Genomic DNA, 17484 nt, shown 5'->3' with positions numbered 1-17484 from the left:
TCCAGTTGGTTTATTTTGGTTTGGTTTTTTTCAATATTTTTTTTCAGTACTGGTTGGATTCCACCTGTGTTTGTCAAATCATTGCATTTAGCTTTCCCAAAATAAGTTATAACTTAGCTACACATGCAGTTGCAAATTTCAACTTAGGCTTAAATGGATAAAGGAGTTTCTCTTACCCCTGGCACTGAGCTGTTACTGTATGCTATATTTTTGTTTCTTTTCTAATCCACCAAGTTTTATGGACTTTTCACCTTTGCCCTCAAACGTGAAGACCTTTTGTCTGTGTTGAGCAAGGTCTAAAGGTTTAAAATACTCTGTCAGGATGTTTTTGTGGAGAGAGATGTGGTATCAGATCCAAAATAAGAAGAAAAGCATCCTTTTACACAAGTGGCCCTTTGGTTCTGTGATACAAGTGTTGCTCTGCGGGTTCAGAGGAGCCTGCAGGAACACCCTGCAGGTTGCAGAGCAGGCGGTCCTTGAAGACTGGATATTAAGGTCTGATGGGCCCTGCTGACTCCTCTTCTCTGGCTTTGAAGGTTGGAGGCCCTAAATAGCTCAACAAGTAGTTCTTTGCTGTGTGAAACAGTGTAAAGGTAAAACTGAAGAGTTTCTCCTAATGGATCCCCCGCTCCTTACGTGGGCTGTCTCTCAGGGATGCACAAGGCAGTGGGTTAGGGTGTATAATGGGGATGCAGGTTGTAATACGGGGTGTAACACTAGAGAGAAAATGAGGTGGTTTTCTAGCTCTTCAGTTCCCAACTCGGTACTAGAAGCCCTCCTGAGCATTGTCCATTTCCTCACTGTCTGTTAGCAGTTTGCAAACCTGTAGGTAAAGGGGTCGTGCCGAGTGCCTGGCTGCCACCTGGGAGAGCAGGACTTCAGCAGGGTGTTGGTCGTCCCCAGCTTCTTTTTCCAGCAGCAACGAATGACCTGGCGTGAATGCACCTCTCATTTTAGCAGGGGCTTATGCTTTCAGCATGTGCTGTAGCATTTCACAAGCAACCTGAGGAGAAAGGAGTCTCACCCGGGCCGTGAGAAGAGCCAGCTCTCTGTCGGAGAAACTGCGTTTGCTAGCATCACCCGTGGGATGTTCCTCCATGCTGGCACGGGGGTGGCTGGTGCCTCGTCTGGGCAGCCCAGCTCTCTGAAGGATGCCAGGAGCTGGATCTGAGGCAGCACACAGTCCTGGGCGTTTTAAGGTATGAACTTAGCAGTAAGTGTGTCTGGGAACTCTGCCCCCTCTTTCCCTGTGTGTAGAGCGAGCCAGTCAGCTCAGGGCTGAAAGGGTTTTTTCTGGACTGGTGCAATCGCCATAGGCTAATGTACCCCCTTGTACAGCGTAACCCGCTGCCAGCTGCTCCCTTCATTCCCCGCTCTCCTCCGAGAGCCACTACCAGAGCTGTGCTGATCAGCCTAAAATTTTCTACTCCTGCTCGTGTGTGTTTGCAGCGGTTGTGAGAAGGAGAAACAGCGCGGGTAGAAGGGGGAGCGGCTGCGCGCCGTGCCGCGTGCGGAGCACCAGGTGGCGATGCCGGACCAGCTCTGCCGCTCCTGGATCCCTTCGGGAGCATCCTCCCTCCTGCCTTCCTCCAGCTCCTCCTCACCCCCCCGGCGCAGTCCGTGGGCTCGGGCTAGCCCTGGGGAAGGCCCTGTCTGCAGCGGCGGGGGGGCTGCGCCGGGGAGGGTCTGTGCTGCGCCGTGGTTGTGTCGGTGGAGGACGGCTTGGGAGCGATGGTGACGTTGCAGATCTGGTTTGGATTTGGTGAGCTGCTGGTGGTGGCCTGGGGAGGGAGGGCAGGGCAGGGTGGCTCGGCGATGCGCAGCGGGCGAGGACGCGGCTTGCGGGGGCTGTTGGACATGGCAGCTGCAGGAGGCGATGAACGGGCAGGGGCTGGCAGAGGGGAAACACAGGGGTACCTGCCCTGGTCCCTCTTGGTGCCAGGGGAGGGGAAGATCTGATCTGGGCCCAAAGCATCAGCGCTTCACTTTTCCCAACATGTGGCAGTGCTTGAGCTCAGCACGTGGCAGGGACTGTTTGGCAGGTCGGTGTCCCCCGTGCCTGGGGCAGTCTGCATTGTGCAGCGCTGTCCCTTGCTCTTCGGGGCAGGAGGCGGCTTCCCGTGGCTGGGCTGTGACCAGAGAGGGCTTTCCAGACCCACTAGAGGTCCTCCTGTCCCTGGGAAAGCAGGAGCTGGGAACCATTCTTGGAGTGAGCACAGGTGTGTGCAGACTTGCCTTGTCCCAACAGCCAAGAGCTCTGCGTTGTAGAAGTGGGTTTGCTTTACCCAGCCTGGAAAGTTTCAGGCCACTCCCCAGTGACTGTTAGAGTGGAACAGCTTCAGCTGGAGAGGCTGAGGACACCTCTCCTGGGATGTCCCTGTCCCTTGGCAGACGGAGCACCCACACTGAGGGAGAACATGCTAACTCAGTTATGTCCTGTGACAGAGAGTAACCCAGCCAGTCTCTCATCTGCTGAATGCTACACAAAAGGACGAGGAGGAAATCTCACACAGCTGTGTTGTAGGGTCCTCCTGAGCAGATCCTTGCAGCAGAGGAGCTGTTGGGTTTGGGGAGAACTGGCATCACTCTGGAGAATGCAAAAATTCCCTGTGGGTCCCTGTGTCCCTTGCTACATGCTGAGGAAGCATCTGCGTCTTGTTTCAGCATCTCCCTTGGCCAGGCCACGGCTTGCCAGTCTGCCTTCTCAACACGGTGCTCAGCTTAGGGCTGGGATCCTCCTGTCAGGTGTTGGACTATCGTAGTTCTCAGAGCTGGGGTGGGGACACTGGGCTATTTTACTACTGCTCTACCTCATCTTCAGCCACCTTACCAGGCCCTACCAGGCCGAGCAGCATGGTACTGGGTTTCCTCACAGCACGCTTTCTCTTGTGCTGGTGGAAGGCTTTTTTTGCAGCTACAGGCACTCAGGAGAGACTTGTGCAAACAAGGCAATGAGAGTAAAGAAGCTGTGGCCTCTCTCTGGGAAGGGTGTGAAGAAGTTCAGGAGCATGGGGCCTAAGCTTGCAGCAATGCGGTCAGCCCTTGCTTTTATTTTTGTGGCTCCTTTTATTCCTTAGGGGGGTGTGTGGTGTCCATCAGGAGGGCTGTTCGTCTTCCAGCTCTCAACACCCCCTCCTTGAGCACTGGAGGAAAACCCGAGCCCCCTCTCCACCCAACTCCCCCCAGGGAGGAGGCTCTCATGCCACTGTTGCTCTTTCCTCAGCCTCTCACCACTGCACTGCCAGCCTTGTTTCGCTGCGCTTGTGGAAGTGGTAAATACTCAGTGGCCCATGCTGCTGCAGGATACCTAAATCAACTTTATTCACAATCACAGTTATCCAATTTTTCACAATGAGTTATTCTTCTCTTTAAACAGAACACAAAACACCTTAAAGTAAAGCAATGAAATGCAAATGACACAAGAGCACGGAGGTAAGTGGGAACTTACACCAGTCAAACAAAACAAAAGGTTAGGATCGTTGTTACTGTTACTGCTTTTGCTGTTGTTTTTTCTCCCTGGCAATCACCTTGCTCTCCTCCTCCCTGTTCACAGCTGGAGGCCATCTGATGCTGGGAGCAGGACCTAACCCCAATTTTCGAGTTCGGATGCTGGGGGAGCTTTCTGCTTCTGCTAACTCCTAGAGTTTGGTCCACAGTAAAACAAACACAGGTATATATTAAAACACTCTGAATTCAAAAGGTGAAAAGGGAATTCACACTACTGCACTGGTACCCATGGATGGAGTTTCTTTAAAAATAAAACATACCCCTTGGCTTGGCTTGCCTTGCGTGGAGGGGTACCGGTCCCACGGGTGTGGTGAAGGCTCCGGAGGCTGCTTATTGCACGTTTCCCCACATCCACTCTTTCATCGACATTTTCCTACCCCTCGGGTTCCTTCTTTCCAAAATCTTTGCACTGGAGTTTGTGTAACTACTACAACAGGCTCCCGGTGCCTGCCAGTCACAGCTCTGTCCTCATCCTCAGGCAAGCTGGGGGCTGGCTGCGTGCCTGCGGACCAGCCATGCGCCTGGCATGGCTACTGTCCTTCCCCCAAGCTTGTGCTACCCCGGTGTCCTCCCACCCCTCACTGAGGGCATCTGGGTGCAGGAGCCACTGTGCTCCGCGGCTTTCGACAGTCAGCCTGGAGGGCAGGGCAGGGCAGGGCAGGATGGGTTAGGGGTGTACATGAGAGTACGCAAAGAATTAACACAAATCCCTGTAACCAGAATATCAGCGTTCAAGTTAATACTGCCCGCTGGGGTGGGCTGGGGGTAGCTGCAGACCCCTGTGGCAGGCTGCAGTGATGACAGTGCCTTTAGAGAAAGGCTCTGCAGTGTGGTCTCCAGCTAGCAGCCTCTCTTTTTCATTTCCTCAAGAGGACAGAGCGAGGATATCATGTTTTCCAGGTGCTCTCAGGAGCAGGCTCTGCGAGTGCTCCTTCACTTGCCTGCTGCCCAGGGGGGGCACGATGCCCCCTGCAACGAGCAGCTCTGTATGTTAAATGCTTTTATCCCTATGCCATACTGTTCCCCTGCATCCTATCAGTGGCCGTACACTACTAGTGCGAAGGAAAAGGCTCAGCAGGAGGGGTGCAACTCCATAGCCTTCCCCAGCCTGGCCTGATGGGCAATGTGGCAGGGCAAACACCATCGCTGCTGCACCCCAGTCACCCGCCAGGGCCCAGACACTGCCTCTGGCTCCTGGAAGGCAGCAGGATGGGGCTGGAGGGAAGACAGGCACCCCCTTCTGCTGCAGAGCCACCCTGCCTGGGCCCAGGGGCAGCCAGTGGCCATGGGATGACGGAGCAGCAGTTGTCACGACAGCCATGGGGGCTGCCACTGCAGGCATCTGTCTGGGGACAGCAGGGGTTCTCAACTGGGGCGGAAGGTAAGTGGATTAATTTAAATAAACCAAAGAAAACCATCCCCCCAAGCTATTTTTTTTCCTTTCTTTTCTTCCTAACACATAAGGACAGCCACGTCCTGCCAGCGGGCTGGCTGTGCAGGGCCGGGTACCACCTGGCTGATTTTGTCTTAAAGCACAGTGATAAAGTTACCAGTAAATGAAACCCACAGACATGTGGGTTTATACATTCTTCCCCAGTGAGGCTGGGGTTTTTGTTTCTTTTTTAAAATTTATTTTCTCCCTCACAAGTACTGTCTGGATGGTAGGGGGAGGAAAAGTGAGGGAGCCACATGTCCCTCTCCTGCACGCCCATGGGGCAGAGATGCTGCTGCATCCCTTGTGCTGCGTGGAGACCACGTGCAAGATGGGCAGTGGGTGTTTGAGAGCCGCTAGTCATGCAGCGGAATGGCTGGCATCGGGAGGTGGCTGGACGCTGCTGGGAGGGAGCAAGGCCAGTGCCAGTGGTGGCTGCCAAACCCGCCCTGAATGCCTCTGCCAGGGAATGGTAAGGGAGGAGCAAGGAACAGCCTCAAGGGGCTGCTTTTCTGCCTGCAGACACGGGGTGGGTTTTGCTTCACACATCCTGGGTCCTTTTCTGCACTGACCCGAACCTTTCCACTGAGAATGTGCTCACTGCACCTCCCTCGCTGGGTCAAAGCTTGCCTCGCTCCGTCCTTTCTAAGGGGCTTCCTACAGGCAGGCTGGTTGTACACGGAAACATGTTGCTTGTTCCTCCTCTGCTGCTAAGCTGTCCTCTGCATGCGGGGTGTCTCCAGAAGGAGATGTGTAACACTGAACCTTTTACCACTTGCTGTGCCTGCTAAACATTAGAGACTCCCCTCCACTGTGCGTGGTATAGAAAAGGGATGATTGCACCAGCTGATTGGTTGTTTGGTTTTTTTTTGAGATAAAGTTTAAAATCCACAAGGGAGAGTAGTCCATCACAACTTCCCTGACACGCTGGAGTTCAGCCCCAGGGCTTGCTTGGAGGGTAGAAGAGCAATGTCTAAGCTTGTCTCATCTGTTGTCCGTGGAAGAGGGGATCAGGGTGGTGGTGGGTGATGTTTTTTTGAATCTCCTGGATGATGAACAGAGACCAAGACCTGTGTTGTTTCACAGCCTCCTCCCCACCTGCCCAGTCCCCACCACAGCATCTGCTGCTGCTCTAAGTGCTGCGGTAGGTTTTGATGATATCTTTGATGGCCCGTCTGCAAATGGGGCAGCAAGCATTGGCCATCTTCTTGAGCTTCAGCCCACACGAATAGCAGAGACACATGTGTCCACAGGAGTAAATGACTGTGTCTACCATGTTCTCGTAGCAGATGGTGCATTCATCTCCCCAGGGCCCAGAGATGGACGGGGAGATGGGTGACTCAGGCAAGCTGATTGGAGAGTTGGGAGCTGTGCCTGGAACACAAAGAACAGGGTCACTGATGCTGCTTAAAAGGCTTCCTGACATCCCAGGGTAATTTCTGCCCTGAAGCTAGCTACTGAGGGAGGAACCATGCCCTAGCAGGATTGGATGCTCCAGGATCAGGGGTCCTGCCTGTGACCTGCCGTCCCACTTGGTGAGTCCTGGTTCACATGCCAAGGCTGAGGGCAGCAGAAAGGCAGCATCTGCTGGGATCTGCTGCCCATGCAGAGCAAACCAAGAGACAGCTGTTCCCATGCAGCAGGGACAAAGAGCAGTTCCACGTTTTTAAACCACTGTCTAAACATTAACAAAGGAGGAAAAATAAGGAGGCGCAGATCAAGCCATCTGCTTTGAAAAGGGAGAGGCTGGGTGGCACATGGGTGGTAGCAGCTCCCAAGACAAGGAGAGTTTCATCTCTAGGGCTGATCCAGGGATGTGGGACCACAGTGCCTGGCTACAAATCACCCCATGTGGCTGCTTCAGGACAGGGGTGGGGTGGTACCTGCACGGACAGCATCTAGCTCATAGTGAGCCATCGCTTCAAGAGCCACAACAGGCTGCAGTAACTGTACTCACAGCGCACCCATAATGAGGCTAACCAATTTTCCCCAAAACCCATTAAAAATCGGAATGTTTGCTGTTACCAATTATTAGACCTGATTCTGATGATACCTTCAGCAAAAATCACTCTTGGTTTGGACAACAATGACAAGGATTTGTTAAGTTACATATTCCACCATCAATGCCTTGGGATCATGCAGGTGCCTGGGGTTTTGTAAAATGCTGCAGAACAGCTTATCATTTTCTACTGCATGTATATTTATCTAAATCTCACTGGAATTCATTGGCATATTAGAAATATCAATACTGCCTTTTTCTGAAGAAGGTAGTGAAGGTGTGTGGAGAGGGAAAAGGGGGCTGTAGGGCACAGCCATAGCTCCAGTCTGAGCTAGCATGCAACACATGTCACTGCCACACAGCTCTCCAGAAGGAGCTGTGCGTCACTGGGCCACGCACATAACAGAAACTCTACTGCCTCCCTTGGGAGCCTTCATGATGAAAAAGGTTGGAAAAATATTGCTGTCTAGGCATCTAAGCAGCTTCCACGTAAACCAGACTGAAAATAGCCTTTGCAGAGGCTCTTCCTTCCTCCCTGAGGGAGCTGACAGGGGACTCTGTTGATCACTGTGGTTTTAGAGTCCTTTTGGGAGACAAGTGTGAGGACCACGAAGGGAGACAGTGTGGGAGCAGGCAGGGGGAGGCAGAGGAAAGGCATCCCCCCCACACTTACCACTGATAGAGCTGCAGAGGGGGCCAGAGCCACACGTAGACAATATGGGGCCAGAGACACCGCTGCAGAGGATGGTGGGGGAACTGGGTGTTGATGTGGGTGAGCTTGGTGTGGACAGTCCCAGCCGCTCTGCTAATATGGTGGAACCTGCAGCAGAAGAAAAGAAACCTACAGTTACTTTTTAAAAATGGGGCTGACAAGGCACTGGGGGTATGTGGCAGGGGGTGCAGCACTCAGAGCTTGTCAGGATTTGTGTTTCATCAGCATGAAATCTAGAGAAGAGGGAAACAAAAAAAACCCAACCTCGTATGCTTTTTTAAATGCCAGTAGCTGGCTCTGAAGAGACATCGAGCTCCCACAGCCCCTGAGTTTGCTGGAGCTGCTTTAGCCATCATAACCCTTTGTTTCTGCCCTTAAACGTGTCTCATGTCTCAAGTCATTAAGTGCAATTACTTTCCTTACGGTTTCACACTCGTACGTACCCTCAGTACTACATCCAGCGATAGGGCTGTAGCCAGCAGAGGACACAGCCTGCAGTAGGGTGGGCTGGACCCCAGCACAAGCACGTACCCCCTTGCCAAAGTACTCTCCACTAACCCAGTGCAACGCTGCATCATTCCAGCTCCAACAAATTCACGCAAAGTCACTCAAGGAGATCCCAGAGACAAACTCAAGGGTTTGGCAATCAGGAGAACAGCTCTGCTCACTGCTCTGCCTCTTCTGTAGGGTGGCTTCGGTCAGAGGCGAGGATGCCACTCAAATGCATTTGGCTCTGGGATGAACAAAGACAACTCTTCCCCCACTCAGGAACATTTTCTCCACTCTCTGCATGTCTGGATATGATGGCTCAAGAATGCAGAGCCCCTTCAAGTCCCTTCTAGGTGTCCCCAGCTCCATTACCTCCCGCTCCCACTGCCCACCATCACCTCTGCGTTACTGTGCTGTCTGCCAGAAAAGGCAGCTCTGCCCCACAGCCTGCTTGGCACCCTCCCCTGCCGCAGCCTCTTTCTTCTGCTGCTATAACAAGTATCTTAAAGCCCCTTCCAGAAGGGAAAGGAATGGGAACACTTAAAACTCTAGCAAGGTTTTGCAAGGGCGTTTCGTTGTTAACGGCACAGCCTGGTCTTCAGTAAGACAGTGGCGAGCCAGCAGCACACGCGTGCATGAACCAAGGTACGATTTCTTAGTGGTGAGAACTAGTTTCCCTGCGGTTTTGAAGTTTCTAGTTCCCCAGCTAAGACAACCAGGGTGACTCCAAATCAGAACTAAAATGCTAAGACTTCTCCATGTGACCATATAAGGAGCCGAGAGACACAGAGGGTTTGGATCCGCAGTGTCCTCCAGCAGCCGGAGGCTACTCTCCGGAAAAAACGTGGCAGGAGGAGGCCAGGAAAACCCCGTGCACCAGAAAGGTCCTTCGGTGCCTGTTTGCAGGGAGGCCACTGAGCCACGGAGGACTAAACCTGGGAAGCAGTGACTCCGCGTGCCAACTGTGGATTGTGCAAAAAAAAAAAAAAAGCAAAAGCACAGCAGCAGCCAGTGCCAGATTCTCCTGCCCTTGTTAGCAGAACAAAACTGAGCATTTTAAATGTAGCGCAGGGACTGAGCGGGGGGGTCACATCTAGGTCAAAATCTGTTCTGGGGACCGCATACAGCAGAAGCAGCAATTAGCTTCAGCCTTCAGTCGCTTAGTTTTACCCCTCTTCATATAAGGAGCGCTTTGCTCCCAGGCACTATCTGAAGTTCAATTAGTGTCTGCAAAAGACTTTGGGGCGCTCACACTTGAGATGCTGTAGAGAGGCACCTCCTTTATCACACAGAAGGCAGCTGCGGCTGGAGTTTAGCTCCGTAAATATGCAAAGAGAATGATGCAACCCCTAATGACAGCCACTAGCAATGGCCCTTCCCCTCCAATCTGACAGATGACTGTGACCGTAGCAGAAAACTTGCCCTGTGGGTAACACACACTGGGGCACAGATTTCAGCTCATCCACTGCACACTGAACAAATATGAACACTAGGCAGCTGAACGAGTTTTTCAAGCCTCCCCTCTCAGTCCCCCTGCAGCCTGGAGATACTTCTCCCGTTCACCTGACATGCAGCACATTGCATTTCTACCACCAACCTGGTCGTTTCATTAAATGCAAAATAAAGACTATCAGGAGCATTTTTCTTCCTGGACTAACCAAGGATTTGGATGTGCCCCGAGTGTCCCAGAGCATGAACTGATGAAGCATGCTGGCAGCAGTGCAAATGGCCTTTCCACAGTGCAAGGAGAGCTCATCAGTGCAGGAACCACAAGCTTCTCTGGTTGTAGCTGATCTGAGTCCCAAAATGGCCTTACCCAAGACCCAGGGGCCAACACACACCTTCTAGTTCTTTCTCCTAACACGAGGCGCAGCTCTTGACTTTTCTCCAGCATAAGTACAGAGCTTTGTTTCAAACAGTCTGAGTTCCCTACCAGACAAGACGCACTTCTCCCTTGGTGACAGAATAATCAACATAAGACACGTTACTCACGCCGTTAATATATTGCTGGATGGTGTGCAGATACCATGACAAGGAGCATGGAATGAGATCATGTGCAGGGTGGAATGAGTGTGGCCAACTTGGCTTAACTAAAACCAGATATATGTGCTCAAGGCCAAACACGCTCATTGTGTGCAGAGAGCTTCTACCAAGAGCTAGCTTTCAAACCATGATTTTAAAAAATTAAATAATTCTAAATAAATCAATTTAAACATTCTTCCTCTCTCTAAAGGCCCCAGACAAATTGTCTCTGCTGCTAACTTGTCTCACGCTTGATCTCAAACACGCCAAACACACTGGAATCACCTTTAAACGGACTTTGAACCATTTGCTGGTTTATCTTTGCAAAGTCAAATTATTAGCGAAATCCAATGCAGATTGACTCTTTCTCTACACTTCCGTCATCGCTCTGGGAGAGGTGTAAATAAATGAACCCCCCAAAATATGTTCACCCCCAAAAGTAAGAGAGTATTATATTTTCAGTAGAAGACAGCAGTACCATGGAATGTACAGACAACATCATGCCAGGAAAGGCTGCCTGTATGCTAAAGGTCTGTGATTCAAAATGGTCTTGCCAAACTGGAAATAGGATCAGATATAAATGGGATGATATTCAATATGATCAAATGCAAAATGCAGCACTTATTCAGCTCCCCAAATACAGGACAAGGAATTAGTCCATTCAATTACAAAACCAGCCATCCTACAGAAAAAGGCCTGGGGATTGCTGGAGGTCACCAGCTGATCAGAAATCAACCATGCTGTCCTGTTATGGAAAGGTTGTGCCAATCCAGGGTCATATGAGGCTGGTTAAGGACTGGAGCAGGAGCCTGGAGGTGCTGTGCTATCTCTGTCCCTGGAAATACTCAAAATCCAACTGAGCATGGTCTTGTGCTTCCATAACTTGGAAGTTAGCCCTGCTTTGAGCAGGAGGTTGGATTAGGTAACTCCCAGGGGTCTCTTCCAACCTAAAATGTTGTATGATTCTATGGTTTTTAGATGACCACATTTTTCACAGGCTGCTCAAAGGGGAGTAGAAACAATCTGTTCTTCATGAAAGTTCTGGATAAGACAAGAACCCACAGGTTCAGACTCCTAAGGTGTTCAGGATAGACACTATGTCCATAGGGAAACACTGTAAAGCAATCAGACCTCCCAGAGAGACTATGGCGTCTCCATCATTGGAGCTCTTTAAGAACAGGAGGGTGAAGTCAGTAGTCTCTTGGGATCCCATCCAGCATTTCTGATTTTTAGGAGAGTAGTTATCCGTACCCATAACTGCCCTTTTATAGAACATCCTAACTGTGACCAAAACACAGCAGCTGTGGCCATCAGAGACACTTTTGGCTCTCTGTGTCTATTGTGGTGAGCAGGGTGTTTTCCCAGAACATTGCAATCCACTCTCAGGGGATATTCTGAGGCTGTCCCAACTTCTAAGCATCAATTAATGGCAGCTGCCTGGGGAGAGCTGTACCACTGAAGGATTTACATTGGTAACAAGGCCAGACACAAAGTCAACACTCCCTAAAAACACATAACATTTTCAATTAACTCTCCCCATTAATTAATTTACAAAAATATTTCTACATTTCTTTCCATAATAAAGTGATTGTATTGACCTGCTTATTACTGTGTAGGCCCCAGACAGGGAACTGGAAAACAACCAGCACACCAGGTGGGAAGAGTGATGCACTGTCGGCATTCTCCTTCTGAAATCGCTTAGGGGCATTTGCTATGATGCAAGCAAATCCCCAGGGCATCTCTGTGGCCTAGAGCAGGCAGTAGCTGCCACAAGCCTGTCCTGCAGCTATTCCCAACCCACTGCGAGCAAGCAGTACATTAATATTCCCAGATTCAAACTACAGCTGAGATGGAGAGAAAAGTAGAGGAATGCCAAAGTGCATGTTCTTCCTTATTACTGTTGGCTTTGGATCACGGAAGGTTGGGAAACTGCCAGTTTAAGGTGTTCATAACACATTTCTGGTTATCTCTTCCTGAGAGAGGTGATAGAGGGGCAGGGCCTCCTGGGACTCAAATAATGACAACAGGCTGAACTCCATCAGATTATGAAAAACACAGAATCATATAATCGTTTAGGATGGAAAAGACCTTTAAGACCACCGAGGCCAACTGTCAATCCAGCACTGCCAAGCCCACCACTAAACCATATCCCTAAATGCAACATCTACAGATCTGTTCAATACCTCCAGGGATGGTGACTCAACCACTTCCCTGGGCAGCCTGTTCCAGTGCTTGACAACCTTTTGGTAAAGAATTTTTCCTAACATCCATCAGCCAGTGAAAGGTGCCCAGTAACTCACCGGGATTTGACCAGAGCATTCCTCATACTGTCCCAGTGTTCACAAGGAGACAAAATCAAGATTCAACCCATTCCACTAAACCTCTGACCCCCTCTCTTGTCCCTTTCCCCCTTATAATTAAATTCAACATTATATAGTCCCATCGCACTTTTTCAGACCTTAACCCAAAAGGCCTGCAAGCACAGTGCTTCTGTTGGAGCACCGGGACTGTGTTTGTGGAAGCCTTGCAGAAACCAGGCTCCACCGGCCGAAAACATCTGCTGCTTTGAGGTGGAAATGCAGTACTGCATAGTCTGAAGACTCTGCTTCCAAGGTAGAAAAGAAACAAATGAGCAATACCCTGTGTTTGCTGGTTGCAAACAGGAATTAATATCACAATTTCTATCCCCAGAATGCTTTCTGTCAACACCAAACACCATCTCAGGTGTCTCACTCACCTTCTGCTATCTGTATTATACCTGTCTAGGCTCTTAATGACTATTTCACAACATTATAAATACATATATATATATAATATATTAAAAAAATAAAAAACAAACAATCAGACTGCACTCCAGAGCTATCCTTTTTCTCCCCTTTGAATCCACCCAACTTACACTTTATTTTTCCTGGCTTACAGGATGCTGTCAGTAAATGACCACTACTGTCACACTGAACTCTCAGTTCACTTGGTTTGATCACCTTCACTTTTTTAATGGGCTTTTTTTTTTTACCCATATCCATCTTAAGGACTATGCCAGGATCTTAACTAAACATTGTACCTGGAAAACAAAATATAGGAGCCTCCTGCTATAGTTTCCAAGGCAGATAAAGCATTATGCAACATACTGACTTGCCCATATGCTGAGTATCGGTGGAGCACATTGACAGCCCCTTCTCTTTTTATAACACGTTTGCTGCATAAATAGAACAGCTAATAAAGATCAGGTAGTTATCAATAGTAAACACAGATTTTCAGTGTTTTTCCATCCACCTGCAGGTCCCAGAGTCTCCAGCACACAGTGGAAAAGATCAGTACAGCTGCTAAAATCTGGCTGCAGCCTTCAACTGGCATATTTTATGGTGCTCAAGAGAGCTGTGCACTTCTCATACATTTTGGTCCAGTGAGCTCTGGGCACCTGACAGTTGTAGCCATTTAGATGCCTTTCAAAACTCTCAACTCTATTTCCTTTTGCTAAGAGCCAGATTTTTAAGCCTGTCTGCTAAAATAATTCCCCTATCTCAAAAATTGCTCAATATCCGTTCTCACATTTAACACTCTCAGTTTATCAGGGCCATTGACTTTGCTATCTAAATAGGATCAAGGTTCTTTCAAAAATATGGCACAATTGTGGGTACTGAGCTCATGTGAACATCTGCCTAAGGAGACCTGTCCCATAACATGTGAGCTCCTGCAGTGTGATGGGCTGTGAGGTTACTGAGACTGGATGCTACAGCAACTTAATTCTGTAAGAGTCATATCTTTGTTTAAGCTAATCTACTACAGATCTTTGGCCTTACACTGACCACTAGTACATAAACATCCTTGATAACTAACCATATGCAAGACTGGTAAAACTGGGACCTCAATTTTATTCCTTACTATTTTTTTACCGAAAAATCTTCTGTAACAGTATTTTTTTTTCCTCATGGATGTAGCTTGTGTAGAACTTTCTCAATTCAGCTTTTCCTCTATTCATCCACTCATTTCAGAAAAAAAGGTAGAGATATACTTTTAACTATCAGAGATGCAGACTGGTGGAATTACACAACTATTTCACATACTACGAGAGCAGAAGTCCATATTGAAGATGCAGTGGGCAACCTGGAACAGTATGCTAAATGTGTATTATCTTGACCTTGCAATCTAGTGGCAAGACACATTGTACTGAGATCTCCTGGGTTCTCTCCTCTGTCCTCTCCCAGAAAGATGAAGTTTCTGTCTTTGGGTGTACCCCAGGCAGATGTCAGACTAACACCTCTCCCTTGATACTGACACCAGAAACCCTGGTATTCCATCAGTAGCATATCCACTAGAAGGTGGGTCTTATCAATACAAGCTTTGCAAGAGCTAAATCCTTCTACATTTTATTTCAGTAACCATTTTTTTAGTAATGCAAATGTTCCACCAGATGTAGAGAGAGCTAAAATGATAGCCTTCCCCACAGCATGCTGGCTGCTCCAAGGAGCAGCCTTATACATTTCGCACATTGTCACATTTTCTTGCTTCCAGCCAAGGCCGCAGGAGAGCTATTCTGTCCCCCAGGGCCACTCAGGTCTTACCCAACAGGGACTTTTGAAGCCATCTTGTTAAAACAAAGAACAAAGCACCTGTTGCTGCCTCGGCATACATAGTTAAAGATGAACAATAATAGGGAAGGATGTAAGCATATCCATCACTTCTGAATGCTATAAAATACATGTATTTACACCGCCATTTGTTACGTTCCCACAGCGATGGGAACAATACTGCATTGACCAGAAACCAGAGTTTCCTTCCCCTTGGGCTCAATGGGTTTTGGCCAACCATGCTCTCAGAGCCTGACCTCTGTGCTGCCGCTCATCTCTGCCTCTCAGGTGACCGACATCAGTTGATGATCCATGGGCTTTTTTGCATTCAAGTATTTCCTGGAGGATTTTAGATTTGTTCTGAACAGAACAATATTACATTTTGCATTATGCTACAGAAATTCCTGGAAATAGGACAAAAAGCAGCCTGGCAGATTTTGCACGCAAAACCATAAGGCCTGTGTTTGCAGATGGGTGTCAGACAACCACTGTTTGGGGAAATAAAAGTTAGATCCAAACCACATGGAGAACAACAGTCCAGACTTTCATGTGGATCAGGAAAGGAGTGTACTTTATGGCTTCACTGGAGCCTTGCTGTCTGCTGTGTCCAGAAGGGCAGCAGGGCACCAGCACATCTATTACCCTCCTGCAGTCATAGCACACTCGAGCTGAGCAGGAGAAACAGGAAAGCTCCAGACACCACAGAAGTTTTTGGTTCAGCAGCTCTCACAGCCCAAGCCCAATGTGCTGTCTGAAAGCAAAGAGCCCACAGCAACCTTAAAGGGTAACTTTCCTGACCTGACAGGTGAAGGTTCATTACTCAGCACTTACCCTGAGGGTATGGACACCATGCAAGGAACACCTAGCTGAACTGAAGTGAAAGAGCCTCTCCTGGGGCTCCATTTCTCAACCTGAGAAATACTAGACCAACAAAGCATCCAGACAGATGCTTAGATGAAGAAGAGGTAAAAAAAGAAGCCTGGGTTAAGTAGCTGAACCACATGAAAAATGAGAGTTGAAGTTTTCATCTTGTCTAAGAAAAACAAATCAAAAAGCTCTCTAAAAGATCATAGGTATTAATTACCCTGACCAAAAATGTTTCTGTTCATAAAGCGCTCCATATCCAGCTCCCTCTCAAAAAGGCCATTTGGCTCAGAGTATCTGGGAGACCACAGCAAATGTAGTTCTGTGAGCAAAAGGAAAATCGCTGCCAAACCCAGCACCTCCACACCGTGCTTCTCCAGGAGGGATGTGCACAAACAGGGGGTAGATGCACACAGGAAACAAATACTTTCACTTCTCTTGGCCAGCACTGATCTGAATTTCTATGGGGCACTCTGCTGGATGAAAAGGCATCTGGCAAAGAAGGAAAAGGAAGAGTTTCGTCTGCTAAGTCATTCTCACAGTAGCCAGAATAACTAACAATTCATGCCACTGTTAGTTCAAAGAGTCGGCAGATTTTATCTGTCCTGACAGACAAGTTGCAATTCAAAGAGGCTGGTATATGATCCCATATCCTGTGTATTCACTGTAGGCAGGCAAAGGCATTATGAGATAAGGGAGATCTATACATCACTTGCTGCGAACATCTCACTGCAGCCAGGGAGAGTTTGTTATCCCAGTGATGAGAATGATTTCCCCTCTTGTGGAGGAGCCCACGCAGAGGACCAGGCATTTGCAAGCCCTGTGGCTGTCTCTTAGAGGTCTGCTTGCTTTACCCAGCCCTTACACAGGTGCTGGCCGATAGCTCAGTACCCAGGCTAATGCTCATTGACTCGCCCACCCGTGGCAAGTGTGGGTTAATTATCTCATGTGCCATGAGATCTTTGGTGGGATAGTGCAAAGGTGCCATAAGCAGCTATTAACTCTGTCATTGCTGCCACTGACCACGAGGGATGAGCGCTTGACTGCATCCAGTGCCCCACGACCATGCAGTTTTCCAAGGCACAACGTATAAAGCAACTTGTCCTCTCTAACACAACAGCTTCTCTTTATGCTAATTCTTCTTTAAAACAATGACTATAAACCAGGACATAAACAGAGAGCCCTGTGCAGTGCTAGAATCAAGCCCAGATGTTATGGACACTGTAATGCTCTTGTGCAGCTCTTACAACTTAACATCAGCAACGGGTACTTCACTAGCCACGAAAAATAAAACCATGCACAATAGTAGGGTTTATGAAGAGGCGTCAGTTAATACAAGTGGATTCGTTCCAAAAGGCATTGAATATTAACCCTATTCCTTCCCCTCTAGTCTCTGACACCATAACACAACCACATACCTTACAGTGCATAAGAACTCCAGGCAGCTAAGTGCCACACAACACAAGCCTGTTAGATCCCAATCACCTTAATGAGACCATTTTCCAAAGGAGTGGGAAATGTTTCCAAAATAAAAAAAAAAAAGAAAAATGATAAAACTTTGTAGCATGTCTAGTTGAACGAGTGTTAAGGAAAGAGATTCCTTACATGCATTTCTGTGCAACAGTTATGCATTTATCAGGCTTCTCTTGTGCTGTGTTTAACTCAGCGATTTCAACGTCACTGGAATGAACCAAGGTGGAAAAGGATCAAATTCCCAAATGGATAATATACTGGCCACCTCTGAGATGGGAGATGAGGGGGTGTGATTTACTACTGCAAAGAACTATCTTCTCTCAGACAGGAGAAGCTTATAAATTCGGAGCTGGAGAACGAATATCACAGACTCTCCTTGCCTGTGTGATACTTTTCCACAAAAGGTACCTACTGTCTG

At 48.6% G+C, this 17484-nt stretch overlaps 1 protein-coding gene across 2 annotated transcripts in view; it reads right to left on the bottom strand.

The window, feature by feature from the left end:
• Nucleotides 1–3297: 3297 nt before the first annotated feature.
• Nucleotides 3298–17484, bottom strand: part of NEURL1 (neuralized E3 ubiquitin protein ligase 1) — a 174044-nt gene continuing 159857 nt past the window's right edge. For both annotated transcript variants that reach the window (XM_080402564.1, XM_080402565.1), the window contains exons 5-6: nucleotides 7612–7758; nucleotides 3298–6313 (exon numbers count right to left, since the gene is read on the bottom strand). In XM_080402564.1, coding sequence (XP_080258690.1) covers nucleotides 6072–6313; nucleotides 7612–7758 — 389 coding nt within the window. In that variant the 3' untranslated portion in view covers nucleotides 3298–6071. The remainder of the gene's footprint in view (nucleotides 6314–7611; nucleotides 7759–17484) is intronic.

This window comes from Falco punctatus (assembly GCF_963210335.1).
Source record: "Falco punctatus genome assembly, chromosome: 9".
Taxonomy (NCBI): domain Eukaryota; kingdom Metazoa; phylum Chordata; class Aves; order Falconiformes; family Falconidae; genus Falco; species Falco punctatus.
This window is presented reverse-complemented; position numbering and strand designations above follow the sequence as displayed.